The 15,924-nt window shown below is 55.0% G+C and overlaps 2 protein-coding genes across 2 annotated transcripts; both read right to left on the reverse strand.

Annotated features, from left to right (window-relative positions):
- Positions 1–46: 46 nt before the first annotated feature.
- Positions 47–5,046, reverse strand: SLC7A4 (solute carrier family 7 member 4). Its single transcript, XM_015878282.3, has 5 exons — positions 4,912–5,046; positions 2,872–3,877; positions 2,092–2,768; positions 1,625–1,733; positions 47–1,470 (listed from the first exon to the last, which is right to left on the reverse strand). Exons 2-5 carry the CDS (start codon positions 3,851–3,853, stop codon positions 1,277–1,279), a joined length of 1,962 nt encoding a protein of 653 aa, XP_015733768.2. The 5' UTR covers positions 3,854–3,877; positions 4,912–5,046; the 3' UTR covers positions 47–1,276.
- A 2,237-nt stretch (positions 5,047–7,283) lies between these two features.
- LOC107321407 (protein DGCR6) lies at positions 7,284–12,066 on the reverse strand. Its single transcript, XM_015878290.2, has 5 exons — positions 11,927–12,066; positions 10,624–10,784; positions 10,320–10,420; positions 8,421–8,561; positions 7,284–7,939 (listed from the first exon to the last, which is right to left on the reverse strand). Exons 1-5 carry the CDS (start codon positions 12,034–12,036, stop codon positions 7,856–7,858), a joined length of 597 nt encoding a protein of 198 aa, XP_015733776.1. The 5' UTR covers positions 12,037–12,066; the 3' UTR covers positions 7,284–7,855.
- Positions 12,067–15,924: the final 3,858 nt, after the last annotated feature.

The raw sequence follows: 15,924 nt of genomic DNA on the forward strand, positions 1-15,924 counted from the left end.
GGGTTGGTTAAGCACCGACAGCTCACATAAGGCAGAACAACGACCGTGCTGGAGCCACACATGTATCCAGTGGCTTGCCTTTAATTCACATCATTGATGCTGGGTTTGCACGTTCTCTAAGCTCTGGGGCAACAGCACAGACCCAGTGCCAGGACACTGCTCTGCTCAGCCCTGTCCCTGCAGCAGGCACTGGGGCTCAATGCTTCTAAGCACCCATAGGGCTCCAGCTCCCTGCCCCAAGCTCACAGCTCCGGCCAAAACCCATTCACTGCTGGGAAGAAGTGGGCTATGAGGGGAACACAGCACATGCACCCAGAGCCATTGCAGAACCAGCATTTATGGGGGTGATCAGGTCAGCCCGTTGCTCACAACCACTACACGGAGGCGCCAAGCAGGGCTGCAGTAGGGCAGGGGTTGGGCAGCAGTGACAGTGCAAGGGGAGCAGGACATGGGCATTTTGCAGGTGTGCAGAGCCCCCAGGGGGACTGGGCAGGGGACAGGAGCAGCTCCTACCAGGGCATGAACCCATAGGAGAATGCTGGGATGCTGCAGGGCAGAGGATCTGCATTGCAAAGCCTGAGGGGTTTGGTAGCCTCTTCCAGCACCCTCTAAAACCTGCACCTGGGGGAATGACACCAAAAAGCATCCACTGAGCCCATCCTGAGGCCCTGGGAGCCAGGGAAAGGCAGCACCCAAGCCTAGAGGTGTGGCAGCTGCTGGGGCACAGGGGAACAACACAGGCTGTGCTACCCTTCCCATGGTCCTACCTACAAATGAGGTCTCTGCCTGCATGCTGCCATGTCCCTTCCTCAGCTCGTGTGGCCCTGGCTGCTCCTTGTGCCTCTCAGTGCTGGCATTGAAGGGGAAAAGCCCCAGAGAGGGTCAGGCAGAGGGAACAGCAGCACAAGGCTCAGCAGGGCTAAAGCAGAAGCCAGGATGAGGTTGGGGTGGGTATGCTGCCTGTCTCCATCCTCCATCCATGCAGGGCAGTGGGGGTGGGCTGGAACAAGGGGATTTGCTGCATGGCATCTGGGTGGGCACAGGGAATGAGGATCCCTCTGAGCACGACGGGCACTGGGGATGGGGGCAGAGAGCTGCTCCCCAGTGCTGGGAGAGAAGGGGCCAGCTCCACCACGCTTTGCAGGGAAGAGTGAGCAGCATGCCTGGATGGAGCCCCACACCCGGGCAGCCCTCGCTGCACAGGGGTCAGGCAGAGCAGAGGGGTCCAGAGGGTGGGTGGGCACTGCCAGAGACACAGGGCCCCCTCCCATGGGCGTCATCTCTTGTCCTCAGTGGTGTCGGTGTCCGGCAGCCCACCAGCAGGCTGAGAGCTGGGCTGCACTGCCTGCACTGTCTCCTCCAGGCTGCTGCTGGGGAACACCACATAGCGGGCGCTGACACTCTGTGGTCGTGGCTCCCGCAGGTTCTCCTTGCTGTGCCAGATGCCGTAGCCAAAGTAGACGAGCAGGCCTGGATTAAGGGAGAGGGAGGTCAGCATGCCCACCCAGCAGCACAAGACCTAAAACAGAGGTCTTGGCTCTGCCTGGCCATCAGGTCCCAGGACTTGCAGTAGGTGCTTTTGTCTCACTAGGAGAGATGGTTTCTGGGTTCTGGGAGCACTCACCAAGGATGAGCCAAATGGCAAAGCGGAGCCATGTCATGTAGCTGAGCTTCAGCATGAGATAGATGTTGAGGACAATGCTCAGCGCTGGAGACAGGGGAACCAGGGGGATCTGCAAGAGATGGAGCTAGTGGGGAGGGGCTGCCAGCAATGGCTGTGCCACAGGACTGCCTCCCACCCAACCACACCTGCACCCCAGGTGATGCTGCTGACACCAATACTCCATGCCAGGCATAGAATCACAGCATAACTGGATTGGGAGAGACCTTGCAGCCCCCTCCAGCCCCAAACCCTGCCCTGGGCTAGTTGCTCCCACCCACTGAAGCTGCCCAGGGCCCATCCGTAGCCTGGAGCACTGCAGGGGATGGGGAATCCACAGCTTTTTGGGCAGCCTGGCCCAGACCCTCAATACCCTCTGAATAAAGAATTTGCCCCCAACATCTTCCCACTAACATCAGCCTGGGACCCACCTGGAAGGTCTGGGTGCTGTGCTGCTGCTCGTGCACCCAGATGAGGAGGAGGCTGAGCACGAAGCCCAGGCTGAAGAGGACCAGCAGCAGGGAGTAGCTCCAGGTGGGCAGGTGGAGGTGGGTGTTGCCAAACACCAAGATGGAGCAGAGGCAGACGGCAGACACCATCAGGGTCACCACAGCCACCGTGACCACCTCACCTGGGTAGAAGTCACTGAGAAACTCCAGGTAGGGTTCAAATGCCGCCTTCAGCTGCCCTGGCTCACGGTGCTCCTTGCTCTTGTCACTCCCCACCAGCTGCAGCTTATCGGAGAAGGACTCGTACTCCTTCAGCTCGGGGGCAGCGATGCCCTCACGCTGTTCAGGGTTGGGCTGGCTGCTGGCTGGCTGTGCTGGGCCATCCGCCTTCTGCTGCTGGAAGCGCAGCACGATGATGCTGGCAGCCACAAAGGTGTAGGCCAGCAATGTGCCGATGGACAGGAACTGCACCAGAGCCTCCAGATCGAAGACAAGGGCCAACAGGGCCATGAGCAGCCCAAAGACCACGATGCCGATGACGGGCACCTGTGTGCGTGGGTGCACCCGGGAGAACACCTGGAAGAAGAGCCCATCCTCGGCCATGGCATAGACGATGCGTGGCAGAGAGAAGAGGTTGCTCAGCAGGACCGTGTTCATTGCTGAGGGGTGGGCAGAGAAAAAGGCTCCATGTGAGAGCGGGCCCCAATCAAACCAGCTCCTGACCCCGTGCTCTCCCACCTCCTCCCACAAACCCACACTCACCACAGATGGAGCCAGCAGCCACCAGGAATCCTGCCCAGGAATAGCCCCTCCTGTAGAAGGCGTCAGCCAGGGCAGAGTCGGGATCCAGTGTGTGCCAGGGCACCATCAGCGTCAGCACCATGGACACAAGGATGTAGGCACCAGTGGCCAACCCTAAGGAGAATGCAATGGCCCTGGGAACGGCCTTCTGTGGGTTCCTGGCTTCTTCACTGGAGGCTGCGATGACATCGAAGCCCACAAAGGCGTAGAAGCAGGTGGCCGTGCCGGCCATGATGCCTGACAGCCCATAGGGGGCAAAGCCTCCCTCCTGGGCACTCCAGTTCTTGGGCTGCGCGAGAACGAAGCCCATGATGAGAATGAAGAGGATGACACCCATGCTGATGGCCGAGAAGACGTGGTTGAGCCAGGAGGACACTTTGGCCCCAAAGGAGATGAAGGCAGTGGCCACCAACAAGATGGCAGCTGCCAGAAAGTCAGGGTAGTGAGCCAGGAAGGGCACCTGCCAGGAGCCAACGTGGGTCTCGGTGAAGTTCTTAATTTTGTGGTTGAAGATGGAGTCCAGGTAACCGCTCCAGGCCCTGGCCACCGCTGCGCCCCCGATCATGTACTCCAACAACACATTCCAGCCAATGAGAAAAGCCCAAATCTCACCCACAGACACGTAGGTGAACATGTAGGCAGAGCCCGTCTTGGGCACCCGGGCCCCAAACTCAGCATAGCAGAGAGCAGCCAGAAGGGAGGCAAAGCCAGCAATGATGAAGGAGACGATGACAGCGGGGCCAGCAATCTCCTTGGCCACGGTGCCTGTGAGGACATAAAGCCCAGAGCCCACCATGCCCCCAATTCCCAGCAGTGTCAAATCGATGGTGGAAAGGCACCTGTTGAAGGACGTCTCCATCATGTCGGCCTCCAAGGTCTTCACTCTGTTGAGTTTCTGGCAGAAGCGGGTCAGGTCCGTGGAGCGGGGCAGCCATCTCGCCATCCTGCAGGTGCCCTGCTGGGAGACCTGGTGGGAAGCAGGAAGGCGTGAGGAGCACGGCAGCAGATTGGGAATGCATTGGTTCCATTCTGCTATGTGGGACCAGAGAGGTGGTGGTGGTGGTGGAGTCACCATCCTGGATGTGTTCAAGAACTGCGGGGATGTGGCACTGAGGGATGTGGGTAGTGGGCACGGTGGGGGTGGGCTGGGGATATGAGAAATCTTTTCCAACCTTAATGATTCTGTGACCGAGCAGCCTCTGTGCTTCTCCTCCACTGCCTAAATCCCATCCATTGGCAGAGCCCAGGAGAGCTGGGCTCAGGGTGGGGAAGTCACATATTTCCTTGGGTTCAGACCTGCTGAGCACAAACATCCCCAGCTCTGTAGCACGTGGTGGGGTCAGCGCTGCAGTGTGCTGATTTAGGCACTGTGCAGGAAGCCCTGCCTGGAAACCAGGTGGAGGGGAACCGCTGCACCCCCAGTACAGCATGTCCCCACCCTTCCCTATCCAAAGATCGCTGTTAAAACACAAACCAACGCACACGGGGCACAGCAGACCGTGCTGCTGTCTGGCACCTTATCCAGCACCACCCTGCTCAGAGGAAGCCCTGGTGGTCGGAAAGCCCACCGAGGGGTCGTGCAGGGGCTGCGCCGGACATTTCCCAGTTGTCAAAGCCAGGCATGGGACCAGCACGACGCAACGGGCTCCATCTGCAGCTCGGGGGCTGCTCCCTGACCCCCAAACTCTGCTCAGACGGCTCATCAGCCGCTCCCCCAAAAACCTCCGATCCACAGCCGGGTCCCCCCGGCACCATCCACGGGAACAGGGCCGCGGTGACACGCACACAGCTCCGCATCCGTCGTCGGCAACAGAAGGACCAGGGCACGCCCGCAACGCCGCCACCGCCCTTTGTCCGTGCGGGTACCGAGCCAGGGCGGGGGCTGCGCGGTGACGCGGGGGGAAATCTGGCTCCGGCCTGCAGCCGGGAGGGGAGAAAGGCGAAATCCCACCTAGACATCGAACCCCGAAGTCCAACCATCCCCATCCCGGCCCCGCTCACCTCTGCGCCCCGGCAGCTCCGCGGGCGCGGCCGGGGGAGGTCCGTGCGGCTCCGGCCCCGCACCTGCTCCGCACCTGCTCCGCACCGCCGCCGCCGCGCTCCGCCCCGGTCCCACCTCCGACACGACGGTGGGCGGCTGCCACCTGGTGGGTCCTTTGGGTTAGATCCGTGTGCAGCCAGGAGGTGGACGCCGAGATGCTCGCGGGTCCTTTACAGCTCTTCGGTTCAGTGATGCTCGGAGTTCAGACTGAGGCCCCCATTGAGCCCCGCACTGAACTGGGATGAAGGAGCCGCGGTTGGATGTGGGTGCGCTAGTGGTTTCATAGCAGCAAAACGATCCTTGTTTCCTTCTTCTGCCTTTCTTAACGCAGCATTTGATCCCATGACAGCTACTGAGCACCAATGCTGATAATTCTGTGATCCTGGCAGCCATCACCCCAAATACTTCGGTGTCTGTCCTCCAATATTCATTGATCCCATATATATATGTGTGTGTGTGTGTATATATATGTGTATATATATATATATATATATATATATATATATATATATACACACACATATATAACTCACCTATACATATATATATAACACCTATACATATATATATAACTCACCTTCACCCACACTGAATCTACATCCTCCCCTTGGAGGGGCCCACACTGCCCTGGTCTGCTCAGCAAAGCAGAGAAGACAGCAGGAAATTCACCTTGTTTCTTCTTACAATCATTCACTGCTCCTCCGGCTTGTGTGCCTTTGCTCACCTTCCACCAGACCAGAGGAACTGGATCCTATTGTGCAGTGTTTCCCCACGCTGCTCCTGGCATCTGAAGCCACCTGAGATGCCACCAGGCACACAGCAGGTCCCCAGCCAAGCATTTCCTATGGCACCCAAGAGCTGCCCAGGAGCAGAGCCAGCAGCAATCCAGCCATTTACTGCTGCATTTCCAGCTGGGGCAGCACCTCTGGGTCACTCTAAGATCTAACACCACTGCAGAAGAGCTGCAGCCAGTCCCATGGGAAGGGCCACTGATCACGAGCTACACCAGGAGCTTTAATTCTCTTAAAATAACCTTCCCAACCACTTGAACCACATCCGAGGGGGCTCCACACCTCAACCAGAAAGCAAGAACAAGAAAGGACTAAAGAAAACCCATGACCTGAAGCAGGCTGCAGGCATGGAAAATTTCAGTGGGGATTGTTTGCCTGCCAGAGCCACGTGCAACCGAAACCAGATGGTGGGAGCAGGAAGCTCTGTTGTCATGGTGCTGTCGGAGCAGCCTGCCACAGATGCCACAGCCCTGGAGAAAGCTGGGGTGGGTGGCAGAGCCTTGCACATGCCCTGTGTTGGGGGCTCTGCTCTGCTCAATGCTGGGCTATGAAGCTGCACAGCAATGCTAAGCTGCTGCATTTGCTGCCTGCAGGTGCTCCAAGCTCCTCCAGCTGCACTGCCGGCTCTGTTACTGCCTGGTAGCAACAGCTCCAGCCTCTTTGCTTCTCACAGCGCTGCAGAAAATCAGCTCCAGCGTGTTCCATCTATAGCAGAGCCAAAAAACCACCCACAAACTCTGCCGGCACCTTTGCAGTTTCCTTGTTTGAGTTGGTGACGGCCCCAGTTTGCTGAAAACCTCTCTGGCTTCAGCCATCTGCTTCTGTAAGGACATAAAGGCTTACAGTACCTTGAATAAGGGGCAGGAACCCATTTCCTAACTTCAGTAATTAACTGTGCACTGAACCTCCTAATACTGCTGAGAAGAGGCTGCTGTAGTAATAACAGAGGATGCAGGAAAGAGCAAAACCAGCAGCACAAAGGAGAAACCTCCCAAACACAATCCTTGCCTGTAGAAATGCTGCAAAACCTTTAAGCAGTGATTTGTGTCATCAAAGCCCTTCAGCACAGGATGGTAGAAGTCCTTGATCCACTTCCAGCAGCTGCTCTGACTTGAAGAGCCACTCATCCATGAAAATAACTGCTTTCTGATGCTGCCTTGCACCATCCTATCTCCTGCAAGCAGCCAACGCTGCACATTAGCTGGCACATTGCTTGCACACACATTTCTTGCACATACAAAGCCCTGATTACACACAAGCACTCCCATTCCTTCTGTGCACCAAGTCCTGAGGCTCAATGTGTTCATCAGCTCATTCCTGAGAGCTCTGAGCATCACTTCAGCTCCTCAGCTTTAACGCAGCTCAGACCCAGAGCAGGGATAGAAAAATCTTAAGTGTGATCATTGACCTTCAGAAAACGGCAGCCCCAGAAGGCAGTGCAGAATATTTCTACCCATTTGGAACTGTTTTAAAGTAACAAAGCAAAAGCTCTCGTGTCTTTCTGGCTACTTGAGCCAGGTGAAAACACCACCGACATCACGTCACATTTCAGAACAGGATTTTAATAGAACTCAGAGGAGACATCAATGTTATCCACCTCAATGTCTCTCTGTGAAGCATCTGCCTGTTATTTCTGCCTCAGCACACAAGAAACACATCTTGCTGCAGACATAACGTTGACTTCTTTCTCCCCATGTGCCAACTAACTGCACACTGAGGCTGCAAAGGAAAGCAGCTGCACTTTGCTTCCTGTCTGATAGGACAGTTACTCACCTCTCCCATCCCTTACCAAACCCTCCTCCTTGATTCGGAAGGGCAGATCACAGTTTAGAGATGACGCTGCAGGCTGGAGGTGGCAGATTCACACTCTGTCAGCCCTTGTCTTAGCAACCCACTGCAACAAAGCAGGAATTGCAATGTGCTCCTTGCTTTGATGAGTGGAAGGGCAACCTGGAGCTCTTCAGCTCCCCTCTGCTCTAGAGGTCTATCTCTGAAGGTAACCTAAGGGTTTCAACTTGCACTTGCTGACCAATGGCCTCTTCTTAATATAACACACAACAAAATGCATTAAGTCTATTCTTTAGAGGGGAGTCAGAAGAAAACTTTGTCTTGCTCAGGAAAAAGCCTTCTCTGACTCAGATTCCTTCTGCTGCAACTTCCGAATCAACTCCAGTAAGTTCATCTGTAAAGTCAGCTCCTGTAAAGGAAGAAAGACATTAATGCAAGGGTAAGAAGATCCCAGTCCCTTCTGCAGGAAGCAGAAAGGGCTCATTTGTACCATGGCACTATTTAGTGCTTGATCCTTTTGCAGGAGAAGACAAGGAGGTAAATGCAACACACTGCTATGATACAATCCCCTCTTTCACTTCTCTAAAGCACCCCATTTTCCACAGCTGCCGTTGAGTTGAGATCACCCCCTCCTATAGCCACCAACAGCAGCTTACAGCTCTCTTATCCTCCTTCCTCTTGCCACCTTGTTCTTTGCTCATGTTCAGCTCACAAAGCCATGCAGCACAGACTGCATTTCTCCTGCTGAGAGGCACAGTGCCCATCAGCTGATGGGGCAAAGGAGCAATAATCACTCTTTCCGAGCCAGAATTCATTAAGAATAGACTAAAACTTGTGTCATTGGCACAAGAGCACCACCAGCTCTTATCCTCACTGCTAACAACACTGACCTGTGGGTTGGTGGTGATGTAGAAGCCAGACACCCCAGCCTTCTCCAGGGTGCTCTGCTGGTCAATCACTTTTTGGTCCAGCTCCAAGACTATTTTCTCATCCATCATTCTCTGCTCCTCTCGAATTCGTTGCTCCACAGCCTGAGAAGACAATTAGATCTTTTACTGAAAACCAAAGAGTTACTACATCCTTAAAGCACTCCAATTCCGATGACTTTGTCTCTTCCAAGGACAGCAGAGGGCAGCAAGCACAGCCTCAGATCTTACCTTGGGTGCTTGCCATGCCTTACAGTGAGCCGCCTCTCACTACAAAGCACAGGGAAACAGCTGGGACTAACCTGCTTTAGTGCATTTTGGAGCCAGGAAAGAGATCATGAGCAGCAGACTGTGATCTGAATGACTTTTCCTGAGGAGCAACAGGCTGTAGCCAAGTACTCCAGTAATACACGAGCTAAGAAGTCAGTAGCCCAAAAGTCACACATCCCTCACAGCACTGCTGAAACAGCAGCAAGACTTGGGGGAGTGACACAGATCATTAAGAAACACAGGAGCCAGCTCAGATGCCTCCACATCCTGTGAGCAGCACATCAGAGCCAGCTCCCATTGATTCACTAAGGAGCCAAACTCCTCCACTCCCAACTTTGCAACAGGAAGCATAGCTTATTTTTTGTTGTTGACAACGGCAAGCAGAAGCCTTGCTCGGAACTACGGCCTGCTGGGGCTCTGCTCCTAGCAAACAGAATGTTATCGAGTGAGGACTTGCCAAAACAGCCCCTATCAGAAGCATGCAGGCCCTCCTGCTCTGCCTTAGCAGAAAACTTACAGCAGACCAAATGGAACAATAGAAGCTGCCTAAGCACAGGATGGCAGAGCTGGAACTTGCTTTGCCATAGACACACAGCAGTGTGTAAATCACCCCCTCCCACCTGGAACACGGAGATCAGCTGCTACTTCAAAGAGACACCAGAAATCAGGTGCTGTGGGCGGCTCTAAGAACACAGCAGGATCTTGTTGGGTGACAATGAATGACAGCCTTCCTTCTCAAGCCATAGGGATATGGCAGCACCATTATTTAGAGCCAGGCATTCAATTCTGAGACACAGAAAAGCACCAAAGGCTCTGGGAAAAGTAAGGCTTAAACACAAGCCTTGCTTCAGCTCAGGTGGTTGGTGAGCTGCTCTGCTAGGCCAATTGAGTTCTTTACTTTTAAGGTTATAGATACCATCTGGAAGCTGGGCATCCCCAAACCATATCTTGTATTACCCCTCCCTGTGGGGCTGATCACAGAGGATCCCATAGCAGCTGGTCCTTGAGCCACAGAGGCTGCTACAACACACTACACACAGGAGGAAAATGGATGGTTAATGCAGGCCCAGCCTGAGTTCAGCCACCTCAATAGAACACAAGGGAAGTGGAAACAAAAGGGCTCTCACACCGTGGTTATTATGGCTAAAGGTCAGGAGAAAGCCAACATTTAAACAGTTACACGTTTGTGGACTAAAGTAACTTCACACATCCATTGAAATTACATGGATTAAGATAACCTCTATCTTATCTACTGACGTGTAGATAAGAGGATCTTTGGGCCTTTGGGACTCAACGTCCCTCTCACGCCAAAGCCCTTTTCCAGAAATGCTTTGGGAAACACTAGGAATCAATCTGTGCTCTTAGGAACCTCAGGTTATTTCTTCCCTTATCAGTGCAACTGGGTAAATTACAGCTTCTGAGCACTGTCTGTTTTCACCCTTTGGAGTTCCCATGGGCTGTGATGTCCCTCACACTGCGCCAGCTCCAGCACTGGGACACCCAACATTGCCTTGCAGCAAAATGTCCCCAAGCCCCCAGGGACAACGTGTGAAGGGCACTGAGTGTGGCTGCACCCTCCTGCTCCCCCCTTACCTCCATCTCCCTCTGCTGGGCAGCACGGAGCAGGGGCAGGTTGTGTGGCCTGCAGCACTGCTGGGCCTCCTTGTGCCGGTGGAAGAGCTCCTGCTTCAGCCCTGCACCCAGCAATGGGGACAGCATCAGGACAGCACCACCACCTCACCCCCATCCCCATCCCCACACCTCCCCATTGCCTCCTTGCAGTGACCCAGCCTCCCATTACACCTCTCTCACCCCCATCCAGTCCTTCAACCCCACCACCAGCATCTCACCCCAGTGCCCCCCATGTCCCTCAACCCCAACCCTATTCCCTGCTGACCACGATGCTCGCTATGCAGCTTGAGGCGTTGGCTGTAGAGGTTCTTCTCAGTAAGGTGCTGGATCTCCAGCAGCCCCTGCACGATCTCAAACACCGTCCCATCCAGCAGAGCCAGTGCCAGGTCACTCAGCGTCGTGTAGGACAAGCGCTGCTGGCAGGAGCTGCAGGGACACAGCGGGATCAGGGTTAGGTTCAGGGTTACAGCTTGGAATTGGGGGGTCAGAGTTGAGGTTGGGGTTTGGAACTGGGGTCAGAGTTTGGTTAAGTTGGAGCTGGCGCTCAGAGTTGGGGTTGGATTAATTTGGGGGCTGGGAAATGGGTCAGCATTTGGAACTGGGATTGGATTCGTAATAGAGACTGGAATTGGGATCAACATACTTGGAGTTGAGGTTCAGAGCTGGGATCAGATTAGTGTTGGGGTTTCGAACTGGGGTTCATGGTCAGGGTTTGGAGTTGGGGTTGGAGTTCAGAGTTGGGGTTTGGGCCAAGGTTTGGAATTGGGGTCAGCATTCAGAGTTGGGACTGGGAAATAAGGTTCAGAGTTGGGGTTAGTGTTCAGAATTGGGGTTTGGAACTGAGGTCAGGAACTGGGGTTCACGGTCAGGGTTTGGAGTTGGGGTTGGAGTTCAGAATTGGGGTTTGGGTGAAGGTTTGGAATTAGGGTCAGAATCCACAGTTGGAGCTGGGATTAGAACTGGAGTTCAGAGTTGGGGTTTGGGTCAAGGTTTGGAGTTGGGGTTCAGAGTTGCAATCAGATTAGTGTTGGGATTTAGAACTGGGGTTCATGGTCAGGGTTTGGAGTTGGGGTTGGAGTTCAGAATTGGGATTTGGGTGAAGGTTTGGAATTAGGGTCACAATTCACAGTTGGAGCTGGGATTAGAACTGGAGATCAGAGTTTGGGTTTGGGTCAAGGTTTGGAGTTGGGGTTCAGAGTTGTGGCTGGGATTAGGATTGGGAATTGGGGTTCAGAGGTTCGGAACTGAGGTCAGGACTGTGGGTCAGGGTCAGGGTTTGGAGTTAGGGTTGGAGTTCAGAATTGGGGTTTGAGTCAGGGTATGGAGTTGGGGTTGAAACCTTAGTCAGGTCTGGGGCTCAGAATTGGGGTGTAGAGCTGGGATTGTAGCTCAGAGCTGGACACAAGGGTATCATTTGAGGCTGGGGCTGAGGACAGGGTTTGGACTCAGGGCTCAGAACCGGGGCTGGGTTCGGGGTTGGGGCCCAGGCTTTGAGCTGCAGCCCCAGCTCGTAGCCGACACTCACCACTCCGCCCTACCCCCCCCTTGCTCCCTTCCACCCCTCGCACCTGGGCAGCGCTTTCACCAGCTCCTGCAGCTCGGATAGCAGCCGGTAATGCCGCTCCTGCTGCCGGGACAGCTCGGCAACTTCATACCCAGCACCGCCGAACCGCTCCATCCCACTGGGCCCAACACACCAACCGGGCCTGACGCAGGCGCAGGCGGTGGGGCAGGCGGAGCCTCCCCGGGCTATAGGGGCGGTGCGGGCTATAGGGGCGGTGCGGGCTATAGGGGCGGTGCGGGCTATAGGGGCGGTGCGGGCTATAGGGGCGGTGCGGGCTATAGGGGCGGTGCGGGCTATAGGGGCGGAGCGGCCCCGCTGAGCCTTGGCATTGTAAGCAGGGATTGTTGGGTCACCGCGTCCCTGTGCGGTGGGGTTGGGAATCACCGGCTGGGGGAGGAGAGATGGAGTCCGTAAGGCCTAAATGTGGGGAAACGCAGCTTTGGGATCTGTCTTTTAATTCCTGCGAACACATGGAGTGTATTAAGTTGGTTTCGACTTCAAATGGTGGGTTGGAACGACAGTGTTTGGTGTGTTTGTGAGCAGGTAATGAGATCGGTATTTCTGAGGTTCCTTGTAAAGCTGAGTTTTAAATGAATTCCAGGGGTCCACGTGGAGAGATTCCTGCCTTGAGTTAGCAAAATGAAAGAGGCACCGAAATGCATTGGAAAGCTTAAGGAGTGATTCTTAATATGACTTCAGAGCTCCTAAGAACTGCATTGTGTGCCCAATGGGAGCTGAAGTGTTTGCATTAGAGGATCATGGAATGGCCTGTGTTGCAAAGGCCCACAGTGCTCACCCAGCTCCAACCCCCTGCTGTGTGCAGGGTCACCAACCAGCAGCCCAGGCTGCCCAGAGCCACATCCAGCCTGGCCTTGACTCCCTGCAGGGATGGGGCATCCACAGCCTCCTTGGGCAAAGAATAACATAGAACATCCCCAGGTAAATAGGGCCTCCTTGCAGCGTCCCTGAATATCAGTCGTCCTTTTTGGTTTTTTTGGCTGTCTCCTTTTTCCACCCAATGAGGGTGATCTCCAAATCCCAGGCTTTGGGTGGGATGCTGATGGATCCCTCTCCCTCTCACGGTGTATTTTTAACAGGCGAATCCACCTACATTTTCCTAACCCCATTCTCAGGAGCTGCCAAAGCGTTTTATGCTCATCTGCAGCTGCCAAAGGCAGAGCCATGGAGCAGAGCATGCCTGCTTACAGCTGAGCTTCCAAGGGATGGAAAACACGGCCTATGCAACCTGCAAATCCTCCATCAGCCTTCAGTGTGCAGGGATGGGAGCCAGGAGCCCACCCAGTACCAGCACAGGACCAAGTGATGTGGTGCTGTAGTACCATGTGCTGCTGAGCACAGCCCTGCCTTGTCCCTGTCCCACTTCTGTTGTTGCAGCATAGAGCAGCCCTTGCCTTGATGTCTCCAGCCCATAACCCTTCCTAGAGAGGCAGTTTGCTGGCTCTGTTTTCTGCTCCCAGTCTGTTTCTAGTGGGAGCATAACCCCATTGGCAGCACGAGGGTCTGCAGATCTGATGCTGCTCGTGCCTTTGTGCCCCTACCCCAGTGAAGGAGCAGCGTGTGTGAAGGACCTGCGCCCCAGGGCCCCAACTCTGTTCTGCTCTGCTGTGAACATTCCTCTCCCTTCCTTTGTGCTGCAGGAAATATGTGCTTCCTCCGTTCCCAACGCTGCTCCCCGCTCAATCGCTACCAGATGTGGGTCCCATGCGCTTCTCATTAGTCTGGCAGGCTCAGGGTGCTGCCTCCTCCCGGCTCGCGGGCTGAGCTTTGGAAAGGCTGAGCTGCTTGTGGGAACCAGCAAGGATATTTGAGCTGGTGTGTGCGCCATAAGGCAGCGGGCTTGGGGTGCGTAGGGCCAGCATTGCCTTTGTGCTGGGCTGGGAGGTGATTGGGGCAGCAATGGGGAAAGGCAGATGGAGGCACTGATCCAGAGCTGGGGGTTGGAGCTGCCTGAGCGCTATGGGGATGGGGACAGGGGTATGATGACCCGAGGCAGTGTGGGCTCTTGCTGGGGTGGCAGCAGGGAGATGGCATCGGCAGCAGTGCCACAATCAGCACATGGATTGTGCTGCCTGGGGCTGGATTTGGGGGCTCAGGGGTTCATCTCATACCGCATCATCATCTCTTTGCAGAGCCTGGAGGCTGGACTTAGAGGCTTCACGGCAGGAACAGCCCTGCAGGAAGCTTATGATCTCCCAGGGCAATGCAGTCACAGGTGCCCACTGCACCCTGGACATCTGAGGAAGGGAGCCTGGTTCTTGCCTTCCCCTGGAAGTCGTGTTTGCCTGCTCAGAAATGCTGAGATCCCGATTCAAACAAACAGGGCAGAGAGAGCAGAGTGCGCACATGCGTGCATTGCAATAGCTCCTTTCTGCAAACAGAGCACGTTGCAATTAGGAGCAATCCTCCAGAGAAAGCCAAGCACAAATCCATCCACAGGAGATGGCTGCCAGAACCCGGTGTCCCCCGTGGGGCAGTGTCACCACAGCTCTGAGTCACCATATTGGAGCCAGGAGCTGCTGTGGGTTTCCACTGGGCAGCCAGTTGTGCCAAAAGAGAGCGATGCACAATGGCATAAACAAGCCCAAATCCTTCTTGGTAGAGGATGAGGGGAAGTGATGCAGAGCCTGGGGGCATGGCAGGGCCAGGGCATAGACCAAGAGCCAAAATGCATGGTGCCCACAGCCCAGATCCCAGTGTTGGGTTGGGCTGGGGATCTGGAGGGCATGGGGGGATTTGTTCATCTATTCCTCTATCCACATCCTGCACACTGCCAGCCGCTGTGTTGAGTGTGTGGTCACCACCCTTGGTACCTCTGTAGCCTCATATCCAACCTCAACCCCCTGCATGCTCATCCCCTGGGTGAGGGGGACCACGGGAGCCTCACAGCCACCTCCTTGGGTATGCTGGGTTTATCCAAACTTAACGAGAGCGCTGTGCAGTAAATGTGTTCCCCTGCTATGGCCTCAGGAGCTGAAGGGGAATTTCAGCCTGAGCTGTAGCTAAACTAAGGTCTGGATTTAGGGGCTCCCATGGAGAACACAGGGTCTCTACGGAGAAGCTGGTTGTGGTTTGATGGCTGGAGGGGGTTTTATGGCCCTACGTCTCCTCATGTCTGCACTGCCCACAGAGCAGATCTGTCAGCAGGGCTGGGTGATGCTGGGGAACATGTTCATACCACCCTATGGACAGCCTGAGTGTGGGCATGGAGTGGGAGATGGAAGCATCACAGGGGCACCAGCTGCAAGGCACTCAAAGGATACAAAGGCTACAGCCGGCTGCAAGTGATGCGAAGGATTCAGTGGGCACAAAGGATGCAAAAGATGCAGTGGCGTGCAAAGAACTCAAGGGGGTAGCGCAAGGGATGCAAAAGATGCAGTGGGTTGCACGTGTTGCAAGGGCTTCAAGGGGCGGAAAGGATGCAAAGAGTGCAGTGGACTGCAGAGCTTCAGCAGGATGCAGTGGGTTGCAAGGAGCAAAAAAGATACAAAGGATATAAGGGATGCAAAGGATGTGAGGGCTGCAATGGGCACATGGGATGCAATGGATGACAAGGCTCTTCTGGGGTCACCTGTGGGCAGGATGCTGAGCGCTGCGCCTCAGCCATCACCCCCATGTCCTGTGCAGCACAGAGGGAGTGCAGCCAGCTGCAGCAGCCTGCACTGATCATGTGGCTCCTAATGAAATCCAGACCCTGGCAGAGCGATGACACAGCACCATGATTTGTGCTTCCATACAGACTAAACAAGCACGAGCACTCCCCCCTATCCAGGCCAGCGCAGGCGTGGGGATAAATCAGGTAGTGCTGGTGGGACATCTCTGTCCATCTCCTGTCAAAGTGGGCTTGTTGGAGTGCTTGGATGCAAACGCATTCATGCTTTCCTAAATTATACTGAACAGAGCTACAACAAAAGCTCAGGCTCTCAGACCTGCTTAGAAGAGGCTCCTGCTCCCCATGATTGATGCCCACAAACACTGGAGGTG

Source organism: Coturnix japonica, chromosome 9 (genome assembly GCF_054131305.1).
Source record: "Coturnix japonica strain WE chromosome 9, WE-NBRP24, whole genome shotgun sequence".
Lineage (NCBI taxonomy): Eukaryota > Metazoa > Chordata > Aves > Galliformes > Phasianidae > Coturnix > Coturnix japonica.

What these genes read in the sequence shown, in the direction of transcription:
- SLC7A4 (XM_015878282.3), bottom strand. Translation starts at nt 3,853, where the DNA reads ATGGCGAGATGGCTGCCCCGCTCCACGGACCTGACCCGCTTCTGCCAG. An exon ending in GGCTGCTGGCTCCATCTGTG is followed by an intron (nt 2,769 to 2,871) that starts GTGAGTGTGGGT and finishes CCCACCCCTCAG; the next exon opens with CAATGAACACGGTCCTGCTG. An exon ending in ACAGCACCCAGACCTTCCAG is followed by an intron (nt 1,734 to 2,091) that starts GTGGGTCCCAGG and finishes CATCTCTTGCAG; the next exon opens with ATCCCCCTGGTTCCCCTGTC.
- LOC107321407 (XM_015878290.2), bottom strand. Translation starts at nt 12,036, where the DNA reads ATGGAGCGGTTCGGCGGTGCTGGGTATGAAGTTGCCGAGCTGTCCCGG. An exon ending in CTGGTGAAAGCGCTGCCCAG is followed by an intron (nt 10,785 to 11,926) that starts GTGCGAGGGGTG and finishes GTGTCCCTGCAG; the next exon opens with CTCCTGCCAGCAGCGCTTGT. An exon ending in CCCAGCAGAGGGAGATGGAG is followed by an intron (nt 8,562 to 10,319) that starts GTAAGGGGGGAG and finishes TTGTCTTCTCAG; the next exon opens with GCTGTGGAGCAACGAATTCG.